The sequence below is a fragment of the Mauremys reevesii genome, linkage group 1 (genome assembly GCF_016161935.1).
Source record: "Mauremys reevesii isolate NIE-2019 linkage group 1, ASM1616193v1, whole genome shotgun sequence".
Lineage (NCBI taxonomy): Eukaryota > Metazoa > Chordata > Testudines > Geoemydidae > Mauremys > Mauremys reevesii.
Genome location: NC_052623.1, coordinates 14,654,078 through 14,666,494, shown reverse-complemented (window position 1 = coordinate 14,666,494; position 12,417 = coordinate 14,654,078). Strand labels below are relative to the sequence as shown.

Genomic DNA, 12,417 nt, shown 5'->3' with positions numbered 1-12,417 from the left:
TGGCCTTTGTCCCAGGCTGCTGGACCATCCTTCCTCTCTTGCTAGCATTCTCTTTGGATTCTTTGTGCAGCAGAAATAGCAAATAATAATAATAATACTTTATAAAAATGCTATGGTTCCCAAAGGGAAAATGGGACACCATGTTGGGCTATCCGCGAGCGCCTCTCCCCCGCACCACACTGGCCCCTGCTGGCTCATCTGGACCCTGCCCTGCCCTGCCCATGAGGGCTGGGCTGGCTGGGGCTTTGCTGCTCGCTCCCTGCCCCCCCTCCCCCTCCCGGCTGGGGGATCACACACCTCACACTCCTGTACATTCCTCTGCACCCCACTTTTTTGACAAAAGAGGGCATTTGTCCTGTTTGTTGGCAAGAGCAAATGGGGAAAATGCCCACTTTTGCCAAAAAAGGTTGAGTTAGCTGGGACAGGGCTTAGAAAAGGGACTGTCCCGCCAAAACAGGGCATATAACTATTTTGAGAAATGGGAGTTTGCCTCTCAAATTCACTGGGTTTTGTTACCCTTTGAAATCAAACAATAAGTGGTAAGAGCTGTGTTATTACAGAAGAGTCCCACGCCAGATTTTTAAGGTGAGGTGCCATTCATTTTGTACTTGAAGGTGTGCCTACGGAGTGGTTGTTGCCTATCCAATTGTACAATAAAACCAGGTGCTGGCTGTATTTCTGGACTTTGCTGCAAAAACTGTCAGGTAAGAAAAACATATAATAGGTTTTGTATTTTATGGTAAACTGAATGTTTAATGACTTTCTTTTAAAGTTAACACCAGTGGCAATGCTATTCATTTTCACAGTTTCCTTCTCAAGTATTAGATCTGCTAATCCCATGTAGATGTGTTGGGATTATAGCTGGGCAACTTGTTTTTAGAGAAATAGTTGCCTAACCCCTAACCCAAAACTATTCGCTACTTCATGTAGAGTTCACTGAATGATTTTGACCAAATCAAAATATCGAAATGTTTCAATGATATTCAAATCAAATGTTTTTGTTTTGACTTTAAGCATTTTGACAAAAGCAAAGGAGGAAAAATTTGCAAAAATTCTGGGGGTAGGGCTCCCTTATAACTATTAGCCCAATGGCTAGGATCTTCTCCTAGGATGTGGGAAGCTGATATACAATTCCCTGCCTTTGGCTGATGTGGAGAAGAGACTTAAACTTGGGTTTCCTATATTACAGGAGAGTGCCCTAGCCACTGGGATATGGGGTGTCAGTGTTTCTCAGTGTCACCTGTGGAAGCTGTTCCAGTTTTAATAAATAATTAAGTAGTCATTGGAGTAGGGACTTGAACTTGGGTCCCCTACATTCTAGGTAAATGCCCAAACTACCAGCCTAGAGAATCAGTCTCACATTCCTTCCTAGGCCCAATAACTATCCATTATCATTATGCATGACTGAATAGTCATTGGGCCAGGGAAAGCTTGAGAATGATTCTGTAACCTGACAGTTATGGCACTCACCTAAGATAGCAGCTAAACCTGTCAGTGACAAACTGGTGACAGGGTGAAAGAACCTGCCCATCAACATCCTCTCCAGAATGTTCTGGCTCTGTTGGCAGTGCATGGCTCCAAGCCTTATCAGAATGTTTACTCAGCTTTTAGGAGTGAGCTTCCCAGCCTAGGTCATCAGACTTGTGCTAACAGTGTGTGCTCTAGTGTGCTGTGTAGACAGTGCTTTGATGTTGCGGTTTGGGCTGGAGCTCAGACTCCAAACCTGGGGTGGGTGGAGTGGGCTTGAGAGCACAAGTTCCAACCTGAGTCAAAATGTCAAAGCACCATCAACACAGCTAAAAATAGTGCACTAGCACAAGCTCTGCTAGCACAAGTGTGTGGACCTTAGCTGGGAGGCTCGCTCCCAAATGCTGTGTAGACATACACTATGTGACTTCAAAACATCCCCAAATTGATATTTCCCCCAATATTATCTTCCTACATGGACTTCTAATTTCTCTCTCCTTTGTCGTCTTCCTGGCATAGCCTGGAGCACCTTTATTTCCAGAGTCATCTGAGTCTGAGAAGAAAAGGAGAGCCAACTCTCCATCTCCCAGTACAAGACATCCTTATTTAGACGGAAAGAAGTTCTTCTGCTCCCTCTGGAGACCTCTCTGAGATTCCTCAGATCAACTGGAGAAGACATAGTTGACAGCCAGGCTCCCAACTAAGGGTTCTGCAATAAAGGATAAAGTCACCTCCTCTAGACTCTAGAAAAGCCTATGTCAATAGCAGAGAGTTCTTGTGCTATCACTGATGCAATAAATGTGGCATCTGCTGCCACTGTCTACAGTACAGTAGCAGAAAGTGCTTAGATTCAGCCCACCCTATAGATCAGTATCTTAACAGGTCAGGACATATGGAACTCAGCAGAGAAGCTCCCTGGGATTGGAGAAAATCTTTCTCTACCATCCTTTCATCCCTTTACTTCTGTATTCATGTGTAGGAGCCCTCTCAGAGCAATCCAGCTTCATCACATCACCCGATCCTTCTACCCCAGTTGCTCAGGAAAACTGGGGAAACATTCCAAAGGATATTTTCTGATAGATGTGTAGTGTTGGGCACATGGATAGGCCTTTTCCCCCAGTGCCCAGTTATTCAGAAATATTTGCCACAAGGCTGCATTTACTCAAAGGTTCATGGAGTCATCTAGAATCAACATAGGAGGATGCATCCAGACTCTACTTTCAGGCCACAGATAAAACAAAACACATTTTTACAGATCTACTTTGCTGTCTTTCTTTCAGAAAACAGAAATGTTAGCCTCTCTCTCTGATTTCTCCTTGTGGATATCTAGCCATCAGCTCAAGCTCAACAAAGCTACAACAGAACTCTTCATCTGTTTCTCTCCAGCCCCTCCATGCCCTCCCCACTACCTCCTTTCTTGATCACTGGACAATACCATCATGTCTGTCCCTTAGGTCTGTAAACTGGGTGCCATCTTTGGCTTAGACCTCTGTCTAGGACCTCAAATCCGGGCAGTTTGTAAACCTTGCCAATTCTTTCTGCATAACATATCTAAGATATGGCCTTTCTTTTCCAATCACATATCTAAAACTCATCCGTGTTTCCATCATCTCAATTTGATTACTGCAACATCCGTTTCTCTGGTCTTGACAAATGCAATCTTTGCCTACTCATATTCTTTCAGAGTGCTGCTGCAAATTTCGTTTTCCTAGTCTGTCACTTTGATCATGTCACCTGCCTCTTTGCTTCCCTCCACTGACTCCCTCTTGTCTATCACATTTGTCTTCACCTAATTGTTTTTACCTTCAAGGCCCTTCATGGCCAATCCCCACCATATCCTCTCTTGTTTGCTATTGAGCGCTCAACGCTCAACTCCAATCTACTCATGATGCCAGCCTCCATTACCCACTTGTTAAATTTTCAAACAAGGACTTTCTTGCTTTCTCCCATGCTGCCCCTCATGTTTGGGAGGAGCTCTCCATAAACATTGATTAAAACTAAGCAGTTACCCTCCAAAACCCATCTCAAAACTCTCCTTTTCCTTAATGCGTACCAAAAATTGACAATAGTTAGGCTTCTGGTGAGCTGAGACCACTGCCTAACTAGCTGTCCAATACTGTCAAACTGTTTCCTTGTATGCTCCCACATCTATCTGTATCCATCATTTGTCTCTTGTCTTATACTTGGGTTCTGGCTCTTTGGGGCAGGGACTGTCTTGTTGTTCTGTGTTTGTACAGCACCAAGCACAATGGGGTCTTCCTTGACTTCGGCTCCTAGGTGCTACAGTAATACCACTTGTACTAAGTGCTCATTCTGGAGAGGATATAGATAGGTGGGTCCCATCCACCTCTCCCCAGTGACTGACAGATCCAGCTTCTGAACACTGTGGGTGAAGTGTCCCCAGCTCCAGTCTCAGCAGACTCAACATGAGGAAAAAAATGAGTAGATGGGCAAAAACTATTTTTCCTTTCTTCATGGTTATTGATTAAAAGCATGAAAAGTTTATCATCATTTGGGAGTGGAAAAGAATCACAAATATTTTAAATATTGGAATTAGAGTGCACTCCTTAATAAACAGCACAAGGAGTATTTATGTTGCATCTTCCTCTTATCTTATCTGTGTTAAAATAAATGGCAAAGAAACTGCAGGTGGTTTTTTCTTACCTGTTAGATGTTTCGGGACTTCTAAAACAAATATATTTTAAGAAGGTAAATGGTGGCTCATGAAATAGGCCTCCAGAGAGAAATCACATCCAGATCCTTGTATTCTTATTTTAACAGTTTCATAGACAAGGAAAAATATGCAGAGAAAGTATTGGTGAGTGTGACCTTCCTGAGTACTGCAATGGGACTTCAGACTGGTGCCCAGAGGATGTATTTAAGCAAGATGGAACTCCATGCGGTGACAATGACTCTTGTTTCCAAGGGAGATGCCGTAACCATGAGAGACAGTGCAAAGCTATATTTGGCAAAGGCAAGACCTGCATTATTATTTAGAAAAACACATAGCAGCATGAATTAACTCTTACGAAATTGGCCAGTTCTTAAATGATACCTAATCCTAAGAGGGCAAACAGACTTTTTTGGCCAGGGGGCTCTGCACAAAGGGGAGAGAGTTTGCATGGCAGCTGAGGATGGCTGCAGTCTTGGTTGATCCTGCCTCACATCTGCTAGGAATCTGCCCTTCTCCCTGAGCTTCCCCTGTCTAATCAGTGGATTTTGCATATCACGCCTACAGATAAGGATTGTTATTCTGTAACACCAATCACTGAAATATCTAAACAGTCTCACTTCCCCTGTTGGTGGATTCTACATGCTTCCTCAGCTCAGGAAGCAATAGAAGAGGTTTGGAGTGGCTCCTAGCACACAAGACAGCTGACTTTTGGAAACAGGTGGTTTGGAAAGTTGGGGTAAATACCTTCTTAAGTGGTATGGGTGTCTTCTTTGGCTAGAGAAGGTGCTAAGTGAGAGCTAATGAGATGGGAAGCATTTTAAAAAGGAAAAAGTGCTGAGACATGCAGGAAGAATGTAATCATTCTCAATATCTACTTTGGTGTGATAGGGTGGACTAGATCCTGAGGCCCCCTGCTGGAGGCCTTGTGGCCCTGCCTCTTCCCTCCCCAGAAAAGAGCAGAGAAGTCCTCCAGTCAGCCAATCAGAGGAGCTGCTGGAGTGACCAATCGGGCCAGAAGGGCCATATAAACAGAAGCAGCAGAGGCAGAGCAGCCAGTTCCTTCTGGTAGGTCAAAGAGGGAGGACTGGGTGCCTGGAAGAGCAACAGAACCATGGACAGGTCAGTGCAGGCAGGCTGACACCAGGGGACTAAACCCAGAATCTAGCCAGACGGGAGAAGGGCTGTGATGGGCCCTGCTGTTCTGGTTGAAGACTGAGCCCAGGGAGGGCTGCCGAAAGGACACCAATGGAAGGTACTGAGATGAGCCCCTGTTGGGCTCTTAAACAAGGCAGTACTTCTGGAGAGGAAACCTTGGTTCTATGTCCACATACCAGGGCTGTGAAAAAGAACTGGTGATTGTATAACCCGGAATGGGGGACTGTGTCTGACTGAAGGGCTGAGTCACTGAAGACCTGCTGAAAGAACCATCAGCCAGGGAGGCATTCATGAGAAGCAGGTGCCACCCCATTGTAAGAACTGAAAGAAAAGCAGGCATACACCCAACCAGAAAGGGAGCGCCTGTGAGATATGGGTGCTGCCCTGTTCAAAACTAAGTGATTGCAGGCATGTATCAGAACAGAGAGGGGGTGCTCATGAGAGGCAGGTGCTGATACCATTACATTTGTTATGAAGGGTTAATATCCTAAAAGATGTAAAATTCCCTGTTTCTATGTATTTGGGTTGTTTGCAGTGCTCATTCACTATTTTTACTAGTTTATGGTACTGAAGCACACTGCATTTGATTTTTTTTTAAATTAGATACTTTACTCAACAGATATTGACTATATTAGACTGATGAAAAGGTGACAACCCTTGTTCTCAGGGATTAAATGACTCAAACCCACAGTGTCTAGTTACTAGTTATGAATATTTCCTTGCCTATTTTACACACCAAAGAAAAGATGAATGCTCGCAATTCTTAAATTTGGAGATTTTTTTTCTTACTACGTTTATGGGTGCTTCCCGTTCTGGAGATTAGATTCCAAAGAGGAGGAGGAATGCTGTTTTCTCAAGCATCAGATCCCTATAGTTAACTTTTGAGGAGAATCAAATGATTGTGAGAATCTGGGGAAACAGACATGGGACTCAACTACTTCATTTCTGTTTGATTGTCAGGAATGCAGGAAAGGAACATAATCTCTCATGTTCTCTTGTGAGGCGGCTCCTGATTACAGGGAATTATCTGTACTCTCTTGCTAGATCGAGCATTTCCTCAAAAAATCACTGTACTCAAGATATTCTGTTTTAGAATTCTTCTTAGGATCAGACTAAAGGCAAAACCAGAACTGTCAGTCAGGATAGGCCTTGATTCCCTTACCTATAGTTGCCTGGAAGTTCAGTTCTACTTCCAGGCAAACTAGAAGATAGTCTCCAGAACTCTTCCTTCACTCTTTGAAAAATTCCATGAATGCCTGCCCAGAGAAGCCAAAATAAACCTCTTAGCTGTTCAGACTGCTAAATATAAAAGTGACAGTTTTAGAAATTTCAGGACATAATAACCAAGAGCTAAATCCACCTTGTCCACCTGCTTGTTGATCTCCTCAAAGAATTCTAGTACATTGGTGATGCATGATTTCCCTTTAGAAAAGCCATGTTATCTTTTCCCCAACATAGCATGTTCTTCTATGTTTCTGATAATTCTGTACTTTACTATAGTTTCAACCAATTTGGCTGCTACTGAAGTTATGCTTACCAGCCTGAAATTGCCAGGATCACCTCTGGAGCTTTTTTTAAAACTCAGCATCATGTTAGCAATCTGCCAGTCATTTGGTACGGGGATTGGTTTAAGTGATGGTTTACATACCACAGTTAGTAGTTCTGCAATTTCATACTGGAGTTCCTTCAGAACTTGGGTGAATACTATGTGTCCTAATGACTTGTTATGGTTTAATTTATCAATTTGTCCAAAACCTGTCTATACTGACACCCCAGTGTGGAACAGTTCTTCAGATTTGTCACCTGAAAAGAAAGGCTCAGGTGTGGAGCTCTCCCTCACATCCTCTGCTCCAAAGACCAATGCAAAGAATTCATGTAGCTTTTCTGCAAAGGCCTTGGCTTCCTAAGTGCTCCTTTAGTGGCTTGATAGTTCAGTGGCCCCATTGATTGTTAGGTGTGCATTCTGCTTCTGATATGCTTTTTTAAAATATGCTGTTAGTTTGCATGTCTTTGGCTAGTTGCTCTTCAAATTCTTTTTTGACATGCCCAATTATACGTTTACACTTGACTTGCCAGTATTCATTCTCCTTTCTATTTTCCTCAGTATGATTTGATTTTCAATGTTTAAAGGATGCCTTTTTGTCTGTAACAGTCTCTTTTACTCTTTATATCCATTGGGGCATTTTTCCTCCTCTTCCTGTTTTTCTTTTTTTTTTCTTAATATGGGACATATATATAACTTGATCCTCTTTTGGAGTGTTTTTGAAAAGTTTCCATGAAGCATGCAGGCACTTCACTCTTGTGACTGTTCCCTTTAATTTCTGTTTAACTAACTTCCTCATTTTTGCGCATTTCCCCTTTTTGAAGTTAAGCACTGCTATGGTAGGTTTCTTTGATATTTTCCTCCCTGCAAGGATGTTAAATTGAATTGAATTACATTATGGTTGCTATTACTGAGCAGTTTAGCTATAGTCACCTCTTGCACCAGATCCTATGCACCACTTAGCACTAAATCAAGAATTGTGTCTCCCCTTTTGGGTTCCAGGACCACCTGCTCCAAGGAGCGCTCATTAATGGTGTTGAGAAATTTTATCTCTGCATCCTGTCCTGAGGTGGCATGTTCCCATTCAGTATGGGGATAGTTGAAATCCCCCATTATTACTGGGTTTCTGTTTTTGTTGCCTCTCTAATCAACCTGGGCATTTCAGTCATCGTCACCATCTTGGTCAGGTGGTTGGTACCATATGCCTACTGCTGTACTCCTCTTATTCAAGCATGGAATTTGTATTCATACATATTCTGTGGTACTGTTTAATTATTTTTAAGGTTTTGACTATATTTGACTCTATTCCTTTTGTCACGTAGTGAAGTTCTCTCACCAGCATGACCTATTCTGTCATTCGTATGTATTTTGTACCCTGGTATTACCATGTCCCATTAATTATCATTCCATCAAGATTCTGTGATGCCTATTATATCAATATCCTCATTTAATACTAGGATGTCAAATGAACCCATCTTAGTATTTAGACTTCTTCCACTTGCATACAAGCACTATTAAAATTTGTCAGTATTTATTTATCTGCCTTCATGTGATGTAATTGAACGGGACTCCTCTTCATTCGACTGCTTCTCTTCAGTTTTAGCCTCTCCTCTTTACTAGGGTATAGAGTATCCCTTTTAATAAATCCTCCCCTAAAGGATGTCTCTGTCTGAATGGTATAATCCTCCACACCTAATGTCTTTCCCCCACGTCCTTAGTTTAAAAACTCCTCTATGACCTTGTTTAATTTTACATGCCAGGAATTACTGCATGAGGCTTTCTTCATTTTTCACATATACCCAGTTCCAAAATACTTGTAGGGGAGGCTGCAGCCAAGAGTTCTTAAGGCTGTAAGATTCACTCAACATCTTCTGATAATGAAGTGAAGCGTATGGATATTCTGGTATTTGCAAAATCCCTTCCTGAAGATCAGAAAAAAGTTGTCGGATGACCTCATTTCTAAAGGACAACTTCTTACAAAAACATGCTTTAAGGGCATTTGATGCCTCTGACACTTGTGCCAGAGCAGTTGCGTCTGCCATCACTCTCAAATGACAAGTGTGGCTTAGATCATCTGGACTCTACAGAAACAAAGGCTAGAGTGGAGAATCTTCCCTTCGAAAGAGAGATTATTTAGTAATAAGATAGTAATAGGACTTTGAGAAAATGAAAGATACTAGGTTTACAGCCAGACCTTTGGGATTATACCCACAGCCCAGACCATCTGTTGTACCAGTCTTCAGCTATCAACACACCCATACTCAATGTTGTCTTTGACGTCTTATTTTTCACAGAAGCACAGCTACCATCATCAGCATCCTCAGTAAAGCAGAAGATCTTTTGCAAAGAGTAACCAAACTCCAGGGTGAACATCTGGACCAGGCCTCAAGTTTCATAAGAGTCCTGAGAAGTGCAGACCAATTTTGAGACCTTTCTTGTGCACCCCATTTGAAGACTGCCATGTCATGTCTGACAGGACAGCTAGAGTGCTATAATGCCAGAAAGATGGATATTAGAAATAATACACAGCAGATGCACTATCCAACTCAATTATCTCCCTTTATCATAATCCCAGTTCAGAGTCAACTCTCATGTGAACCTACTGAGAGCAGAAGCTCTTTCCACAGGAAGAAGGGATCATAGTACAGGGGAGTCCAGTGTTAAAACATTTTATTCCAGGTACTTCCTAATCCCAAAGAAGGACTGAGATCTCTGTCTTATAATAGACCCAAAGAAACTCAATTCTTTGACCCTGGCTCAACTAGGCCATCTTCAAGGATCTGAAATGCAAAAAAAAAGAATCCTACTAAAAGTGGAAACTAGATCAAATTACAAAGGATAAATATAAACAAAGAACACAAGTATGAAGGGAAATATTAGAAAGGCCAAGACACACAATGAGACTAAACTAGCTAGAGACATAAAGGGTAATAGGAAAACATTCTACAACTATGTGAGAAGCAAGGGGAAGATCAAGTAAAGGATAGGCCTGTTACTCAATGAAGGGAGGGGGAAACAATAACAGAAAATGTGGAAATGGTTGAAGTGCTAAATGACGTTTTTTGTTTCAGTTTTCACCAGAAAGGTTAGTAGCGATTGGATGTCCAACATAGTGAATACCAGGGAAAATGAGATAGGATCAGAGACTAAAATAGGGAAGGAAGAAGTTAAAAATTACTTGGACAAGTTAGATGTCTTCAAGTCATCGGGGCCTGATGAAAAACATCCTAGAGTACTAAAGGAGCAGACAGAGGCAATGTCTGAGCTATTAGCGATTATCTTTGAAAACCCATGGAAGATGGGAGGGATTCCAGAGGACTGGAAAAGGGCAAATATAGTGCCCATCTATAGAGAGGAAAATAAGAACAACCCAGGGAATTACAGACCAATCAGCTTAACTTCAGTCTCCAGAAAGATAATAAAGCAATTAATCAAGCAATCAGTTTGCAAACACCTAGAAGATAATAAAGGGATAAGTAATAGCATGGATTTGTCAAGAACAAATAGCCAAACCAACCCAATAGCTTTCTTTGACAGAGTAACAAGCATTCTGGCTGTGGGGGAGTGGTAGATGTGGTATGTATATCTTGAGTTCAGTAAGGCTTTTGATACTGTCTTGCATGGCCTTTTCATAAACAAACTAGGGAAATTCAACCTAGATGGAACTACTATAAGGTGTCTGTGTATATGTTATCAATGGTTCACAGTAAAGCTGGAAGGGCATATCAAGTGGGGTCCCACAGGGGTCAGTTCTGGGTGCTATTCAGTTCAATATCTTCACCAATTATTTAGATACTGGCATAGAGTGTACACTTACAAAGTTTGTGGATGGCATCAAGCTAGAAGGAGTTGCAAGTTCTTTGCTGGATAGGATTAAAATTTAAAAATGATCTGGACAAACTGGAGAAATGATCTGAAGGAAATAGGATGAAAATTCAATAAGGACAAATGCAAAGTACTCCACTTAGGAAGGAGCAATCAATTGCACACACATAAAATGCCTAGGAAGGGGGTACTGAAGAAAGGGCCCTGGGGATCATAGTGGATCACAAGCTTAAGTGTTATAGCTTCAAATGGAAGAGATTCAGTCGTTGCATAAAGACTAGTAATGTAGTTACAACAATGGCTCCAGTTCATCATATTTTAGAATAACTGCTGCAGCTGACAAGTATCAGGGGATAGCCGTGTTAGTCTGTATCCACAAAAACAAAAGGAGTCCGGTGGCACCTTAAAGACTAACAGACATATTTGGCCATAAGTTTTCAGATGCATCTGAAGAAGTGAGGTTTTTTACCCACGAAAGCTTGTGCCCAAATATATCTGTTAGTCTTTAAGGTGCCACCGGACTCCTTGTTGCTACAGCTGAAACTTTTAGACCTTCTTTATCAGCAGTTAATGTCCATCTAGTAGCTATATTGGTATACCACTCTCTCATAGATAACAAGTCTGTATTCACACACAACATAGTTAAGACCTTCATGAAAGGGTTCAGTAAATCTTTCTACACGTTAAAGACCCTTATCCAGCATAGAACCTCCAGTAGCTGATGAAGCTTCCATTTGAGTCAATAGCAGAATGATTATTTTAACTCTCAGTTAAAACAGCTTTTATCATAGAATCATAGAAATGTAGGGCTGGAAGGGACCTTGAGAGGTCATGCAGTCTAGCCCCCGCACTTAGCCAGGATCAAATAAACCTAGACCATCCCTGACAAGTGTTTGTCCAACTTGTTCTTAAAAAACCTCCAATGGGGATTCCAAAGCCTCATTGGAAGCCTATTCCATAGCTTAACTAACCTTATAGTTGGAAAGTTTTTCCTAATATCTAATCTAAACTCCCTTTCTGCAGGAAATGAGATAGCCATACCATCTGTGTAGTTACGGTGGGCTGCTCTGTGTTGAAGTACTCTAAATTCCTAAGGTACTAGCAGCATACCTGGTGTACAGCAACTTTGAAGCAAGTCCTGTAGGTGGTTTTGCAGCTAAGCCTTGTAGATGATAGCCCTGATAGGTCCCAATAATCACTCAGCCCAATGGTTAAGCGAAAGGGTAATGCACTAGGGCTGCAAGGAAGAGAGAGTCTGCAAATATGCTAGGTATAAAGGCTTAAGAGTTACAGTTCAAAGTTCATAATAGGGGGTTCTTGTTTGGGGCTGTGGGGCAGTCCTATTGAAAAGCAGGGTTCTTCAGGTTAGTGCCTGGGGTGCCCTTTCCAGTCTAGTCCCTATTGAAGTGAATAGGCTCTTGCTGGTTTTCCAAGCCATGCTCAGTTTCTCTCATTGGGGCCCTATGCTCTGGCTTCCTGTCACTGCCCCATAAGTCCCATACAGACTTCCTCCCAGCTGTAACATTCAGCAGTCACAGCCTGTTCCACAGGTGGCTCGGCATACAGTTCCTGGGGTTTCTTTGCAGCTCCAGGTTTGTCATGTGGCTGCTGCTTTTTAAACAAACAGAGCCCAGCCCCTCCTGGTTCAGGACCTTTTCTCCTCCTGCCCAGAGAAAAAGGAAATACAGTGTGAAGGGCTAACGAGGGTTGAAGTCTCTTGCTTAGCCAATCCATCACATCTGCTAGAAGAGAG

The 12,417-nt window shown here is 42.2% G+C and overlaps 1 protein-coding gene across 6 annotated transcripts in view; it reads left to right on the top strand.

Annotated features, from left to right (window-relative positions):
• LOC120396066 (disintegrin and metalloproteinase domain-containing protein 20-like) overlaps positions 1-12,417 on the top strand; it is a 139,200-nt gene that overhangs the window by 86,614 nt on the left and 40,169 nt on the right. For 5 of the 6 annotated variants that reach the window (XM_039520961.1, XM_039520959.1, XM_039520958.1 and 2 more), the window contains 2 exons: positions 615-704; positions 4,249-4,441. In XM_039520961.1, the coding sequence (XP_039376895.1) occupies positions 615-704; positions 4,249-4,441 (283 nt within the window). The remainder of the gene's footprint in view (positions 1-614; positions 705-4,248; positions 4,442-12,417) is intronic. The other variant, XM_039520960.1, reaches the window with a different exon arrangement.